At 26.2% G+C, this 17,870-nt stretch overlaps 1 protein-coding gene across 1 annotated transcript; it reads left to right on the top strand.

Annotated features, from left to right (window-relative positions):
* Nucleotides 1-13,731: 13,731 nt before the first annotated feature.
* LOC113863968 (NAC transcription factor 29-like) lies at nucleotides 13,732-15,881 on the top strand. Its single transcript, XM_027497777.1, has 3 exons — nucleotides 13,732-14,261; nucleotides 14,411-14,709; nucleotides 14,810-15,881. The coding sequence occupies exons 1-3, from the start codon at nucleotides 14,039-14,041 to the stop codon at nucleotides 15,377-15,379; spliced, it is 1,092 nt and encodes a 363-aa protein (XP_027353578.1). The 5' UTR covers nucleotides 13,732-14,038; the 3' UTR covers nucleotides 15,380-15,881.
* Nucleotides 15,882-17,870: the final 1,989 nt, after the last annotated feature.

Here is a 17,870-nt window from a genome sequence, read left to right as displayed (position 1 = left end):
AATTAATTACTATTGAACAATGATAATAATGTTTATTATTTCAAAAGTTTCGCATTGTGCGTTTCTTGTTCTTTATATAAGTAATGAGTTAATGAATTATGTACAAGTATCCTATAAGACGGCCCAAAATATCTCTCAATTCATTGTGGATAAATAGTGAGGGGGAAAATATGACTATGCTTGTGCACAATTATAAATATTTCGAGGTCAACAACATTGTATACTGCATAGTCAGTACATGTTACAGCCAGTGAAATCTTAAGGAACTCAAATTTCACATTGCTCTCCAAGAATATGACTTAGATTATGAATTCATTACATCTACCAAAATCAAATATGGATCAAAGTAAAACAGAATTTATGACATTTGTGAACTAAACATTAATTAGTAAAAAAAAAAAAAAAATTGTTACTCGACTATTCGAGTGGAATGATTTAAATTTTATTATAATAAATGATATACATCATCATCGTATTAACTCTTAAATCATTAAAGTTCAAAATATATTATATACTTAGTATTGAGATCATTGCTTGTTGATTTAATTCCCATAGAAAAAACTTATCATCTCAACATAGTTATTTTCAATGTCAATGATTGTTTTATGTGACAGAACATTTTAAGTGTCCTTTACTTACACTAACTTTTTTTTAAACTGCCGTATATATATATATATATATATATATATATATATATATATATATATATATATATAATGCAAAATATTTTTTTTAATTGTAAATTGGTTCTTTTATTTAATAGAGTATTTATTTTTAAAAATTATGTAAATTTGGTTTCATGTTGGTGTTTTCCTACTTAAAAATCTTAAATTTTTTATTTTATATAACTGTTTTTAGAATTTGTAATGAAATTAAAACATTAAATAATTTCAAAGATTTAAAAATAAGAAATTTAGTATAAACTATAAAAAAAAAATTGAAGAATTTTATAAATATAAAATTAGAGTTTAAAGAGAAAAAATTTTGAAACTTTTTATTTTTCATAAAATTTGATGTTTCTTTGGATCGGTGAATTTTGAATAGATGACAATTTATTTCATTTAATTTGCATGTTTTTAAGTTTAGAAAAAGAGATTTTAAAAACTTCATGCAGAAGAAAATCAACACAGGATTAAATTCGCTAAATTTTGAATGTTGATAGACTTAGTCAGCTAAAAAGAAAATTTAAGGAACTAAAATTTCACATAATCTAAATTGAAGAGCAAAAAAATATAATTAAAATCTTTTTAATTTTTCTAAACAATTTAAAATTATTATCTTTTCTAACTTTTCCTATTAAAGTTCATTTATCAGCACGTTAAAATTGAGTTTTTAAGATTTCTAAAATGTTTGTTTCAAAATTTAGATTGGTGGTATTTTTACTACAATTTTCTAAATTAATTGATTTGTTCTTTTTCTTTTTCTTTTTTTTACTTTTAACTATATTACGTAATTGTACACTTTTCTTGACTTCAATTTTTGCCACCTTGCACCCACCTCCAGCTTTAAGACACATTTCTTTAGTCTATAATGAGCCTTTGTTGTATTTATCTTGAGGAGGAGCCCTAAAAAATATTTTGATTAAAAAAAGAAAAAAAATATTAAGCGGAGAACAAGGGGTCTCCAATTCTTACATCGATCAAGTTACTATGTCCTACTGTATAAATTAACACAAACTCTGGGATTAGATAACCAATCAATGAAAGAAAAAGGAGTTCATGCACTACTTGATACTGTCCCCTATAATTTTAATCAATTAAAACATAGAGGATAATTAAAATAACAGAATTTTTATGTACCCAAATAACGTAAACAAAAGTAAACTAGATTGAAAACCAAGCTTTATTTGCTTTCCTACGAAACTAATATCTTGTATGCTATAAGAAATGGAATTTACAACTTGAGGAAGCAATGAGCTTAGTCTCAACCAAGAGTAAAAATTCATTCAAACTGCATAAGAAAATCTAGATGTAACAAATTGAGTAATTACTAGTCTCTCCTGCATATTTACAACACAGTGAAGTGAAGGTCGTTATTTTCATTTGAAATTCCTAATATCACAAGATTTATTTTGGTCTAGATTAAGTCTTAGTGATCTTTAAAAGTGACATCTTGTTTTTTATGCTTGAAGATTTTATTCTGTACAATTTTGTCTTCGAAGGTTTTAATCAACTTACATTTTGATCTTTTCCTCGTAAAAATATAAGTAAAATTTGAAAATCAAATTATAAGTATTGACACTTTTGGAGATCAATTAGTTTTCAAGAAAGATAAACAAATGACGAAGTTAGGACATTCAAAAGATCAAATTATATAAAGCAAAACTTTCACCAATCAAAGTATACAAGTTAAAACTTTCAGGACCAATTTGTATATTTGCTAAAATAGTAAAAAAAAAATTTCAAATGCAATATCCAACTCATAATTTTAGAAAAAAAAATGACATTCATGATCAATTGTTAATAAACAAAATAAAACTTTGCCAAAATTTCATGTAGATAATTATAGAATATTAGTTTATCACAAGCCATTGGTAAAACCATGGTTTTGAATGCTATACGAGCTATGCATGGATATAATCCGATCATCAAGTGGCGGTTGCACTACTAGAATTTTTATTTTTTTTTCAAAACTTTATTTGCAAACAATATGAAAAATCTGCAGAAAAAAAAATACATTTTCTACAAAATTTACCGTAGATTTGTCGTAATAGAAAAAACCTTTAAAATTAATTATTTATACAAAAAATAAAATCTACAAATAATTTTCCAGAAAACTTTAATAGGAATAAATTTGGAAATACTTTATACAAAAAATCTATCAATAACTCCTGAGAAAACTTTGCAGGCAAATTTGCATGTAAACTTTCTAAAATAAATTGACAAAAAAAAAAAAAAAACTTTCCTTAAAATTTTGCAAGTAATTTGCAGGCATTTTGTTTTAAAAAAATTACAAAAAAAGTATACAAGTAAGTTTCTTGTAAATATATCAACAAAAAAACTTCTTAGAAAATAAGAAAAATTTAAAAAAAAAATAATACAACTAATTTTATAAATAAAATGGTAAAAAAAATTTGTAACTTTATTTTAATGTCATCAAATTAATATAAATCTAAAAAAAATTCTTAAAAAATAGATAAAATATTTAAAATAATTTTTATAGAAATCTTATAAAACATTAAACTACTAAAATTTTAAAACACTGTAATGTCTTTTTTTTCTATATTGAGGTATAGTATAAAAAGCTTGAATAAAAAAAGTATAATCACACCTAATATTAAATACAATCCTTAATTCTATCATAATTATTATAATAAAATATTATTACAATCATAAATAATGGTGTCTTCGTTACTATGTTGGGGTCATTGTGATGGATGAAAATTAGACCTAAAATATCTTAAAATTTAAAAGTGTACTAAAGTTGTTAATTGCTTTTTAATGTTATTTAACTTTTTTTTATTTTTCTAATTTTATTTAACTTCTTTCTTATCTCTAATTTTATTTGCTCATATTTTTATTGTAAGTCATCTAGAGTTTTGAACTTTTAATTACATTAATATTTTTTAAATTTATTAGTTAACTTTAAAATATAACTAAAATTTTGTTCATAAATTCAAAATCAAGTATTTTTTTTTTTTCCTTTCTACTAAGTAAATCTACCCATATATCAATATCGGTGACATGTCTATTAATTATTTAAAGATATTAGAGTTAAAAATTAAACGTAAAATAAAATTATGTGAATAAATATGAATAATTAAGAGGAGATTTTTTCATCTATTTAACAAGATTAATATCTATAAAATTTTTTGATAAAATTAAACTATAAAATGCATGGATATATTTAGTAAGATAAATATGATATATTTATTTTTAAAAAGTATGTTTGAATACTATGAAAGCAAAATTTTACTTTATAAAACAACACATTTTATCTTGTGTGTTCAATTAGATATATAAATAAAAAAAATTAACTATTTAACATGTATTATCATATAAATATGATACATTGATTTAATTATATTTTTAATAATTAAAAATAATATGTATTATTAGATATTATTTATTATTTATAAAATTAAATATTAATAGTTTAGATTTAATATTAAAAGGTAAATATTAAAAGAACATACAAGATTACACATAAAAATAAATTTATTAGAAAAGTCAAATTCTAAGTAAATTAAAATTATTACCTAATTGTGTTAGACTCTTAAGAAATCAACCCAAGAATTGAACAATAGTTATTAGAGTTTTTTTTTTATTATTATTATTATAATAAAAGAGTATTAGATGTGTAACTTGTGGTTGTAATTTGTCATAACTACTAGACAACGAAAGATTTCTATAAATTATTCGTATGAATACCTTAAAAAGATATGGTTATAACGGCTATATTTGGAATAACACGGTAACCTTAAAATTAAAATATTTTATGTATATAATGCTTTAAAATGTTAATCTCCTATGGACATTTCAAAATTATTATATTTTGTCATCTTTATAATGCACACAATTTTCAACATAATTATTTTATTATAAAATAAAACATATAGTATTAAATAATATAATACTGAAGCAAAGGATAAATAATTTTTATAATAATAATAATATAGCTTAATAAAATAAATAAATAAATTTTAATTTAATAAATTATAAATTAACTAAAAGGACCCGTATACCTTCAACTAGCTCTTTTTGTTTTAGTAGAAAAAGCGCAATCCACCAAGACATAAAAGTAAATAAAAAGCTACAAGCTACTTGCTTTGGTGCTTAACGAATAAGGTTTTGGTACAATGGAACTGTTTGTCAAGATTTGGGTATTTGAATTTAAAGTGAACAAGTTAGCAAACTAGAGTAGCGGATCAGAAGGAATAACTTTCCTTTCCTTTCCTTTCCTTTTTTCAATTAAATTTTAGCATGTCATTTTCTTCTAAATGATATATTCAATACAATCTATATATATATATATATATATATATATATATATATATATATATATATATATATATATATATATATTAAATAGCATCATGTGTTAACTTGGTAAAATGATAATTCAACCTTATAAACTGTACTAAGTTTACAAAATTTTACACATTTTGATTTCTAATTAACACTTCTTCATTTTTACTATATTTTAATGGATGATATACTATTTAAAAGACAACAAATAGCTATTACTAAATTACTTATTTATAAATAATTAAATTGCACAAAAATTTATAAATATAACCTTTACCATAATTAATTATTGAATTTATAAAATTTATTTTTAATAAAAAAATTATTAGAGACATTTTTCACTTAAATTTGGCACTCTTAAAATAATATTTTAAAATTCTATGTTAAAAATTACTTTTCGGAAATAGAGTGTTCTTATGGGAATTGAAGTAATAATTGTCATTAAAAAAATTAGTAAATATTTTTTATTTTACATGTGTATTATTAAATTAAAATAATTTTTTAAATAAAAATATAATATATTATTTTTTAAAATAAACCTAAATTAAAGATAAAAAAATTAAAAATAAAAATAAATTAAGAAAAGAACTTACTCTTAAAATTATTTTTATTTACAATAAATTTTAAAAATATTTTTATTTAATAGTTAGATTCACAATTTATATATTAAGATATATTAGACCAAGCTCTCGTTTCAATATAAAGATAACATTAGATATTTGGCTTTAAAATATATTCGTTACACATTGTTAACAAGTCGCTTACCCTCATATCATAATCATAATTATAAAAGACAAAATTATATGTGTGTAGAAATAAAAATAGCACTAGCTATCATCAGATAATAAAAAGTATACATACGTAAAAATGATGGGTTTTGGTAGAAGTATGTAAAAGAAGATATATTATTCTTTATTTTGTTCTTACATCACAGCTGACACAAGACCGATAGTGAATCAAACGTATTCGTGCATGAAAACCCAAAACAGTATGGAGACTCTCTCTTTCGCCGGAGTCTCAATCGCATAAAAGCATCTTTGAAGGATAAGTATTATAGTCTAAGAGATGTGGATAATCATCACCAACTTTTGTTCATAACCGTGCCTTACTTTTTAGTTCTTACTTTTACCAAATACGACACTGTAATTTTGCTTCAAAACCCCCCATTTTCACACATTTTGCATGAGTAATTTTTAAGTAATGATCAGCAGCTGGTCCAATGCATATAATCCATTTAAATATTTTTTATTTTATCTTTCAAATTGATTATTATAATAGATAATCAACATTTATAATTATTAGTATTTTAATTTATTTTAATGTTAAATTATAATATCAATAATATATATATATATATGTGTGTGTTAAGAAAAAAATAAAATAGAATAGTTATTAATTAAGAGAGATGCATAAAAAAGAGCTGATAATTTAAGAGAAAAATCTTTATTTTTATATTATTTATTAACTAATTAACAACTTTTTCATATTCTAAACAGAAAATTAAAAATTAATCAAATTTTATATATACTTAAAATAAAATATTTATAAATAATCATACACATGTATGTATCAAGGCCTAAGCCACTCTTAGGATGGCCTTAGGATGTGGCCGGCCAGGTAATGATCTAAATGATAGGACATATACATGAAATTTTTTTTTTAATCCTTTGATTTAAGTATTTAAAATGAGTTAAATGTTGTTTTGCGTTTTCATGCTGGACATAAAAGGTGATTATTAAAGGATTTAAATGATAGGACATATATAAAGTAGGAATGTGCAGCATGACATATTGATTAATTCAATTCAAAGTTCAATGCAAAGACCCCGATCTCCCTATACTAAGTTTCATTGTTTCTTGTCCCTTTTTGGTCCAAAGAATCAGGACCTACCTTCGTAGTTAGTACACGACCTAACATGACCGACCATCTTTGGTGAATTGCAAGGTTTTCCCTTCTCTTGGGACTCTTCAAATCAAAACTATTATTTCTAATTGGAGAAGCAAATCTTTGTACCCTCGATGATAATGCCAATTAAAATCAAGACTCATTATTTTTAAGTATTCAAATAATTTTTTAAACCTGAATAAAAAAGCACACAATAAAAAATTTTAATTATGTATTCTTACCTACACATTAAAAGAACTCTTAAAATAAGGGAGTGATAAGCGTTCAATAAAGTCCTAAATTCTAACTAATCACGTCGTTTACTTATACAATCATTATATTAACAAATCAAACCCCAATTAACCACCATTTAAACCCAATTGGTACTTCAATCACGGATAGACTCAGAAGGCTCCAATATGCACATTACTGCTTTTGACTATGCTTTCCATCGCAAAAGGGAAGTCAGGTGCATTAGGTACAATTCTAATTTCAGAAAAAAGAGAAAAAGATTTCACCCTCCTCTGAGCCTGGACCACATCAAATGGTAACAAGCATGTGTTCGCCATTTGGGTCATTGAGGGAGTGACACATAGTTGAAGCATTGTCTGAGGTAATTACTATGCCAGATCTGTGGTTAAGAATGAAGGATTAGTACCTAACGTTGTTGATTTTGGTTGATGATACATGGAGCAGATCAGAGGAAGTAGCGTGACTCCATTCTTGGTTGATGATTGCTTTTTGGAAATTTAATTGTGTTTAGTATAGTTCCTTGTTCGTTTTGGTGTTGTGTATAACTTATATTCAGCAAATCAATTCGGAAGCTGACCCACGTGGCCAAGTGTAATTCAGTATTATTGGAGGATGCATGCATGGCTTTTGTTCTAAGCAATAGATACTTTTTAAGGGGAGATTCTTGTGTATATCCAAAGAATATTATTTAATAACTTTTCAATTAAATCTCAGCTATTGAAAATTGAAATATACAGGTTTACGGTTGTTTAATATTTTTTTATAAACACTATTGTTTAATAATAAAGATATTTTTTACATTTTTTTTTTAATTTTTATTGATTTTAAAAATATTTGTTTTATATATTCAAGAGACTTTCTTTTTCATTGTAAAACTCTGCTGTAACTAGATATTTTAATAATTGACGTGATAAAACATAACTAAACGATTTCACAAAAGCGTTAGATGTAATCTTTTCTTGCAACAGATTTCACCAAAGCTTGGATTTAATGTTGATTCCGTGTAAAATTTATTTTTACCATGATTTATTGACATATAATAAAAGAAGGTTGATTATTATAGATATTCTTTTGAAAGTTTGGCCTTTTAATAATGTAATGACATGTCATGAAAAACTTTACAGTAATAATAAAGCAATTTGACTCATTATTATAAGTTACGTATTATGCTTATGTAACTATATAAATTTCTAGGCAAAAACTTTACATTTTAAGGAAATTGGTTAAACAACTGAAAATTGTTTTTATTGAAAATATAACAACACACTTTTTTTTTTATAGTTTTTAATAAATTTTTTGAAAAATATTTGTTTACTAATTAATAACTTAATGGTACTCGCAGGACTAAAATTTACACATGCGGAATCTAAGAATATTAGAGATGGATAAGTGGGAACGGAAGATTTGAAAAACAGTGATGGGGGTCCAAATAGCATAAAGCCACCGCAGAGTGGGAAAAATCACAAAATGTGGACAAATGAGAATGCTAGCTGGCAAAGACCTGTTCAGTTGATTTTTTTTCTCAAAATTTGCTATTCATTATTCATTATAATATTAATCTTGGTTATGTCATTGCGTGAGTGTTTGACTTTATTGTAACGTTTAGCTTACAAAGTTTTCTCCGACTTACTCTTTTCGATTTTTTCATGAGAATTTTTTAGAATTGCTATTGGTTTTTTAATATGAAATTTTAGTAATATTTATTATTATTTTTATATATTTATATTTTATTATTAATTTTTAAATTTCTTAACAGTTAATATAATAATAGTTTAATTTTAACTAAAAATAAATTTGGAATGCTATAATTAATTTCTCAAAAACTTATGCATTAACTACTTTCAACAAGTTTTTAAAATATGTGTAATTTAATTAAAAAATATTATAAAATTTTTAAAGTATAAAATAAAAATAAACTTTTTGAAATAAGATAAAACGTTAAAAGAAATTTTTATTTTTTACAATACTTTTTTAGATGATCATAAGAAAAAAAATTATTTTCAAAGTTATTTTTAAATAAGAAATTTTATTTTAATATGACAAGACGGTAAAGTTGGTGACCATATTCTACTAGATGGTCATAAGTGTAAATAAAAATATCAAATTCCAAACTTTCATAATGCAAGGGGGCATTTGCATAGTTGCTTTTTGCAATTTTATACTCATGAATAAAAGAATATTATCTATGGATTTCGTTAGTTTAGATATGCTTATGCTACTGCCTTAAGCAGTGCTTGCACTTGTAACCAAATGGGAAGTGTTTGATATTTTGAATTCTATGAAACCTCATAACACCTTTGATCTAATAGATATTAGGTGATACTTTTTTAAGTCTTTTTAGGAATTTGTTGGTGATGATATATATGACTTGCAAGGGGAGGAGCTCATGAAAGATATGGGAGTTAGCTGTGGAAAATGAAGGTTCTGAAAAAGAAAAAAAAAGTTTACTTGGGTGATATTTTACGGTGCTCTTTTTATGAATAGTTTGAGATTTTATCACATAGATGAGTTAAATATTTGTAGTTATTCTAAAATGTTTGAGGAAAATGTCCTCCATTATCTAGCCAGAGGAGACAAAGACTTTGTTTCAAGTGTTGAACAATCTTGGAATTGAAACTCACTGGTTTAATATTAACTAAGTTTAATATGTTGTACTAACTGAGTCGTATCTCATCCATATCAAAGTCGTATCAGGGTAAATATTTATTTTTCAAGATAAAATAAAAAGTTGGATACTTGGTAAAAAAAAAAAAAAAGTTTACATATTTTGGTATGAATGCTACAAATGATTAAAAGATAGTTATTATATCTCTTTCAATCAAGGAAGAGGGATGGATGCTACAAATGATTAAATCAAATGAGAAAGACAACAAAAATAATGCAGATATTAGTTGTGATGGGTATGCAATGGCAATGCTAACATGGAAAGGTCACCAAGTTGAAGTAGTGAGCAAGCAAATGTTTCCAACCAAGTTTGAGGATGCCTTTGTCCTTGACCAAGGTATAAACCAAATCTCTTAGATAGGAACATACCAAGAAGTAGACTAATGTACATCGTCCTCAACTAAGGTATATAAACCATAACCTTTAAATGCGAATACTTTAAGGAAAATTTTGTAAAAATTTGTGAAGCCAACAATAATTAGTAAAAATATAATAAAATTTGAGATTTTTTCGTAACAAAAATTTTAGGAAAAAAGAGATAGTCTCCTAATTTAGTAAGATAAACTTTTTTGGCCAACAAATAAAATATTTACAATTACTTTATTTCAAGAAAACACATTAAGACTTAATCTTGTGATAAGTTAGATACAGAACTCTATTTGCTAGTCTAATCAACTGTTGAAAAATATTAGTGCTAATTTCTAAAGACTTAATAATAAAACATTACATTTATAAGGACCTTATTAAAATTTTTAAAATTATAGACACTTATTTTCAAAATTGATAAAATTATTAAGACATGTAAATTAATAAAATCTTATATAAAAATATATCATTTAAAAATTATGAATGATCAAATAATAAAATACAAAAAAAAAATTTCTTCATTCTTAATTAGCAATAACAATAACAATTATGCTACCATTATCACTATTTATTACAAGATTATACTTCAGAGCTTATTCTGGTACTAATTATTTACAACAAGATTTGCTAGTGCACCGCCGCCCACAAGTCCTCATCGTGAACAACCATGACCTCCCGTCCTTCTCACCTGAAAGTATATACATGTTTGAGAGCAAAGTTTTAAAAGAAGAGAAAGAAAAAAATAATTTATTTTAAATTTTAAAATTATATAATATTTATCAAAATAAATATAATACTAATATATTAAATTTTGTTTAATTTATTATTTTATATTTTTATTTTAAAAATTCATAAAATTAAAAATAAAAATTTTCTTTGTCTCTTTTTGTTTGAAAAATCTACCTTTTAAATGCATCCTAAATTGCAAATGGGTCTGCTTGCTTGACATGATGATGGTTGTTTGCTTGAACAGATGGGGTGATTAATAAAACTTTGAGGAGTAAGCCGAAAAAAGTGTTAAAGAGTAAAGTAAAATAAGGATAATAGTAATAATAATAAAAGATTGTGAATGTAACAAGCTTAATCGGGTGCCTTAATAAGCTTTGAAGTAAATATAAATGTGTATTTAATTAAACTTTTTTTTGGGTGAGTAATCAATTTTTTTACTGATTATTAAGAAAAATTTTATATAAAAAGTAATTATTTTTTAATATTGTATTAATTTCAAGTGAATAAGAAATCCTTTATAATTAATCTTTACTTTAGATTGATGCATTATTTACTTTCTTAACATTTGTTAACTATAATAATAATAACAATAATAATAATAATAATAATAATAATAATTTCAAGCGGTCAACGAAAGATAATTTTATTTTAAAAAATATTTTATATATTATTGATAAAAGACACTTTTAAATATAGTCATTATACTTGACGTTTATTCTAAAAAAAATATAAAATAATAATAATAATAATAATATAGAATATAACATATTAATTATATTATATTTATAATTTAAATAATAGAATTATTTTACTCTTTTTTCGCCCACGTGAAAAAGCGCTTGCCGCAATTTTTAGGCTATGCATGTGCTACAGTTATCTAACCAAGAGCAGAGAATAATACAGTACTCCAAAAGTTTTTATTATTATTTTCGTTTGGTGATTGCCATGTGGGCCCACGCGCCGGTCCCCTGGTTGAGTTATAGCAGTTTTTGGTGATTTGATATGTAATCAGTAAGCATAGTCAAGCAGAAAAGACATGACATTTCATGAATCTCACAATCTTGTTTTACAATAGAAACCTCATATTAATACATAAAATATCTGCTTATTTAATGTTTTTTAGATAAATCTTTTCATCGACGGGATCTAATTTAAAGTATTCCTTTCTTAGTCTAAACCAATTTGACATTTAAGAGAAATAGTATAAAATCTTAAAAATAGTTCCTTGAAAAATTTTAAAATTTTATTTGAAGAACTTTTGTAATGAAGTGCATTAAGCCATTAAACGGACCTATATTACTTTCAGGGTTTTATAGTTTATATTATTACTTAACCAATTTATTTTATTACTTAACCAATTTATTTTTTGAACAAAATGCTAAACTCTAATGCCTATTGATTTAGATTACATCATATAACACTTTTTTTTATATGAAATATTTTGTGTATAATTTTTTTGTATGAAATGTTTTATGTAGTATTTAAAAATTTGTCCAAGTTTTTCAATTTGATCACTCATCTTGTGCTCAGATTTGTAATTTCATAAATAGATCTTATGACAGAACCAAACTACGATTTGGTTGATGTAACTACAGTCTATGTGGGAGCACTGAATGCTTTGCGCGTGTATCACTGAGTGTATAATTAAAGGATATATTCCTAATTGCGTCTAAAGACATTTGTGAATGTCCATGAGGAAATGATACTTACCATCAATTATTCTGTCATGGCACCTGAAAAAAGTAAGTTTAATTTGTTGACATTAGCTGTTAAAACTTCAGACTTATTTTACCCATATAAAATCAATAAACTTATATTAAAAATATATATTTATTTTATTTTAAATGTAAAATTATAATAAATAATTCTACTTAAAAAATTACTTTTATAATTATCGAAATTAAAAAGAGTTGCATAAGCTCCCACTTCATAGTATGTATACACGTTGGTGGTATTTTTTTTCATATATACCAGTTATTTATTTAAGTAACGATTATTAAAGCATTATATATATATATATAATTTTTAATAAAATAATAAATTTAATGTATTAATATTACTAAATAATATAGTTTTAAATATATATATATATATATAATATTTATTACTTTTTAATCATATATATTTTGACAGATAATTTAAGTAATATTATGTAATTTTTAATAAATTTATTATACATGTGTTCTTTAAAATATAAATTAAAAATAAAGTTATTTAAAAAATTTAAAAATCTGTTTTATTTATTGTTTTTTATATTTTTATTGGGCAAGAGAGAGTAATAGAAAATAATCAATTTTTTATTGATAAATACTCGTGTCATGCACGCTCTCCGAACTGATTATTAAAATTAAAAAAAAACGATAGAAAAAAGAAGCTAAAAAAGTGATCAAAGTCCTAGTATGAACCATTGGAGATCGAGTCAAAGTGTCAAAGCCGCACGCATAATAATTCTAGCTCCACCTCAATCCACGACGATGACAACGGCCACTCACATTAAATATACATTTTCTGTTGAGAATGAGATACTATTTCTATCTCTTCAATAATTTTTTGCGTTTCCGAGGATTGGAAGTGGACCAATACCAACAACACAAGCACAAAACTACCTTGCAATTTTTCATCGAACAATTCTGCATCATCTTAAAAAATAGTTTTAATTAATTTTCTTATTTATTAAATAAATTGTATTTGAAAAATTTAAATATATTTATATTTAATTTAACACATTTTCTGTAATTATTCAATCATTCCATTTTGTGGGCTTCTTGTGACACGTGTCGTCATCTTATCTCAAGGACGATGATGTCAGTGATGAGCCGCCATTGCCCAGCGATAATAAAAGAGGATTCAAGAGAAACGACAAAAGTGGAAGTGTCTGAATAATAACACAAAAACAAAGGACCCTTCTTTACTTTCTTCTGAACGCAGATGTGGCTAGCCATCACCAGTTCCACATTGCTTCTCTCACTTGAATGGACCCCACTTTTGGAAAATCTTGAACTCATCTCCTTCTCATTCATACCCCCTTGCCCCTCTCGACCTAATCCCTTTCCGCATGGCGACAAATTCCCACAACCATAAAATGCCTTCCCTTCTCCACACCCCAAAAATTTCAATCCTCTCTTTTCCTTTTCTATGCCTTTGGATTCAACCCCTAGTTGGGCCTTTGCGTCTTCATGTTCATCCCCACCAAACCCCTTCAACATTTAGCCACCCAAAGCAAATCAATCAAACACATGGGAACCCCTCAATCCAATTTGCCACCAGGTTTTAGGTTCCACCCCACCGATGAAGAGCTCATTCTTCACTACCTTAGGAAAAAGGTTGCATCCTTGCCCTTACCCGTTTCCATTATTGCTGAGGTTGATATCTACAAGTTAGATCCATGGGATTTGCCAGGTTTGTCCCTTTTCTAGCTAAGTTCCTCTTTTTTTATATTGTAATAAAGATTAAATATAAATGCAAATATCACGTGTATGTATGTAGCTATGTTCCATTCAAGCTCACCTTTTTTGCTCATGGTTAATGCTTTGTGGTTGGTTTTTCAGCTAAGGCTACGTTTGGGGAGAAAGAATGGTACTTTTTCAGTCCTCGAGACCGCAAGTACCCAAATGGTGCAAGGCCAAACAGGGCTGCTGCTTCAGGGTATTGGAAGGCCACTGGCACGGATAAGACCATAGTGACATCATTGATTGGAGGAGGAGCCCAAGAGAACATTGGTGTGAAGAAGGCTTTGGTATTCTACAAAGGAAGACCCCCAAAGGGTATCAAGACCAATTGGATCATGCATGAATATCGCCTTGTAGACAACAACAAACCCATTAAGCTCAAAGACTCATCTATGAGGGTAAGTGACCCAATTCCCCAACACCACCACCACATGCTGATCATTATATATATATATATATATATATTCATATTTATATACTGTCGTTATGTTTGTGCAGTTGGATGATTGGGTACTGTGCCGGATTTACAAAAAGTCCAAATATTCTGTATCATCTACAGAGACACCAACAGGGGTGGGTGAGGTAGATCAAGCTGAGGAACACTTATTTAAAGATACCCTTTTGCCAATTTCAAAATCTCCAACCATTTCTCAGAACAACACATTGATATCTCAGAAATCTGTGTCCTTTTCCAACTTGTTGGATGCCATGGACTACTCCGTTCTGAGCAGTTTCTTATCTGAGAACCATTCAAACCCACCAGGGATTGGAACAAGTGCTGGCTTCAATAGTGGGAATTTGGATCACCAATCTTCCCCCATCAACAACTATACCAATAGTTACATGTTTCAGAAGAACCCACAATCGAACCCTTCAGTCCCCAGCTTGGAGAATATCAGGCCAAAGCGCCAATTTTCAAACATAGATGAAGACACTTTGTACCCATCAAAAAAATACCTTAGTTCCTCTTGCAACTTCCCTAGCATCAACGCTCAATATGATAACCCCCAATGGAACTACCACATGAAGCAGTTACTTCTCGGTCCTCATCTTCAATTTCAGGGATAATCAGAAAACACATAAAAAAAATATTAAGTCAGACAAAAAAATTGAAAATAGAAAAAATTATTTAGTAAAATATCCAGAAGTTGATGGGCCCACCAAAGAACCCCACCAATTTGATCATTACGTAAGGATTAGTACATAGAAATTATAGTTTTTTTTTATCCCTCTTTAATTAATTTGTGCTAGAAAATGAAGAATAGTGAGATTACGTTGGAAGGAGGAAGGAATTGTTTGGTAGGGAGTCAAAAGAAAGATTCCACCATTCACGAGTCAAGAAACTGTCAAAGCAAAATATCCAAGTTTTATGAATTAGAAAGAAAATTCGTGTACAAAATGTTAATTTGTACGTGTTGGGGTTGGCAGGTTAGCTTTATAATATACTTTGTAGATAAGGTATTGTAGTGATTGTGATGATATTTTTCATTCTTTTCCCGGAAAGGGTTCCTAGTTACAAATTTTCTTTTCGTTTGTATCGCCACCATTTGCCATTTCATTGCGTTCAAAAGTACACCTTTATCTTTATCATTCTGGCTGTTACTATTCACATTTTTTCATCCATGAACTGCATTATTGAAGCCATATTGAACCTATGTTCATATCTAATTTCACCCCCCAAAATAAATCAACCTAGAATTTGAAAATGGCATCAATTAAGTAGTTAATTAAAAATGTGAATCAGTAGTGCAAGATGTGTATGCATTTCTTCTTTATTTTCTGTCTATTCTTTTAGGAGTGTTAGAAAACATCCTCTTTTAAATACAATTTTTTATTGTCTAAAATTTGTTAAAGTTATATAAATTAGACCCATAAAAAATAGAAGTAAAATTTGCAATTTTTATATATTTTTTATAAATTTAAACTAATAATAAAAAATATGTTTAAAAGAATATTTAAAAAATGTTTTGGTAATAGTCTTTTTCTACCACCCTTTGTTTCTTGTATGTTTTTTTCTTTTAAATATTTAGCTAGTTGCAGAGGGAGCCCCATGCTTTAGACCCCAAGTGGCGAAGTCCAACATTTTATGGTTCCTTTTTAAAGTGTACAAAATCTAGCCAAGTCCAACTTTGCTACACATATAAAAACTGAGCTTCAGTGACTACAGTTGATTAGAAGATTTATTTCATAAAAAATGTATATATTTATTGATTTAAGCTATTTCATGAATTAACATTTCTTTTTCTTTGATCTTTACACATTCTAATTGTTATGTTTCGAAATACATTAAGCATAGTTTATTTTATATATTTTCTTTTGCTGAAGACACAAATACAATTTCGTGTTTAGTGGCGTTGTCAAACTAGAGCATAAGAATCACACAGCTTCTGAAGAAATTAATATAGAAAAAAATATCTTAAAAATTATTAACTTTAAAGAAATACATTTCACCTGAATATATTATTTAAAATATTGTAAAATATATCTAATGCCTAACAAATTACTACTACTAATTTTAATTATAGCAGTTATTATTTCACAACAATAAACCAGAAAAGGCAGACAAATAACTTGGTTTAGAGTAATGCCCGTGAAAATTACAATGAGATTATGAAAGCTAATTACTAAATAAACAATTGTCTTTTCATAAACTCATAATTTATGTATGGAAAATATTAAATAAGTTATTGAATTATTACGTTAGAAGTGGTGAATAAATTAGTAGAATAACAGGAGGCTTTGGATTGAATGTCACGCAGCATCTATGCATTGAATGTTGGCATATAACTAAAGTTGCATGAGGATGAGGGATAATCCTTAACGCGTTTATTTGTAACTGCTTGCCACGTGTTATTGATTAATCTTCATGACTACCAATACAACGCAATTGGTGTGCTCACCAAACTCCACTTATTTTAATCTGTTTTATCTCTTCGTTCCTCGTTTTGGTCAGTCCTACGCATATCGCATGCAAATTTCTTGTATAAATTAAGAACCCTTCTAATTCCAAATTCTCTTTCTATTCTTTAGTGCGAGGACCGTTTAGTATTAAACTAAAATGCAAAAGGTCAGCACCGAAAAACGAAAAGCAAAATGTACTATAATAACATATTTGATAACTATACATTAAAAAAATATTTATTTAATTATTGATTCATATACTATTATTATAATAATCATATATATAAAAATTTATACAATTCATATAATTGACTGTATATAATTCAAGAATCGTCACTTAGTTATATTTTGTACAACCTAAGTAAAATATGATTTATTAATTTATTTTATAAAATGGTTAAATTGATAACATCAATGTATATCTAATAAAAAAATATATCAAATATGTTATTTTACTTTTATATATAAATAAATGAATTACGATCGTCTATCTGGAGGCGCGTCTATATGTATATAGAAAAAAAAATTAAGGAATAAAATACCCTACTCATATAATTTTGAGGACTAAAATTATGTTTAGAATGGTTAGTTTAATTGAATTTAAGTATGTAAAAAAGCTGTTAAAGGCAAAGCAATCTTGTTTGGTAAATGTTAGAAA

This window comes from Abrus precatorius, unplaced genomic scaffold (genome assembly GCF_003935025.1).
Source record: "Abrus precatorius isolate BTA unplaced genomic scaffold, Abrus_2018 Scaffold3, whole genome shotgun sequence".
In the NCBI taxonomy this organism is placed as follows: Eukaryota; Viridiplantae; Streptophyta; class Magnoliopsida; order Fabales; family Fabaceae; genus Abrus; species Abrus precatorius.
Note: the sequence above shows the minus strand (reverse complement) of the source record. Positions and strands in the feature narration are given on the sequence as shown.

Excerpts from the sequence above, each read along its gene's own strand:
- LOC113863968 (XM_027497777.1), top strand. The coding sequence starts at position 14,039 with ATGTTCATCCCCACCAAACCCCTTCAACATTTAGCCACCCAAAGCAAA. Across the intron at positions 14,262-14,410 it reads AGATCCATGGGATTTGCCAG|CTAAGGCTACGTTTGGGGAG; the intron begins GTTTGTCCCTTT and ends TTGGTTTTTCAG. Across the intron at positions 14,710-14,809 it reads TCAAAGACTCATCTATGAGG|TTGGATGATTGGGTACTGTG; the intron begins GTAAGTGACCCA and ends ATGTTTGTGCAG.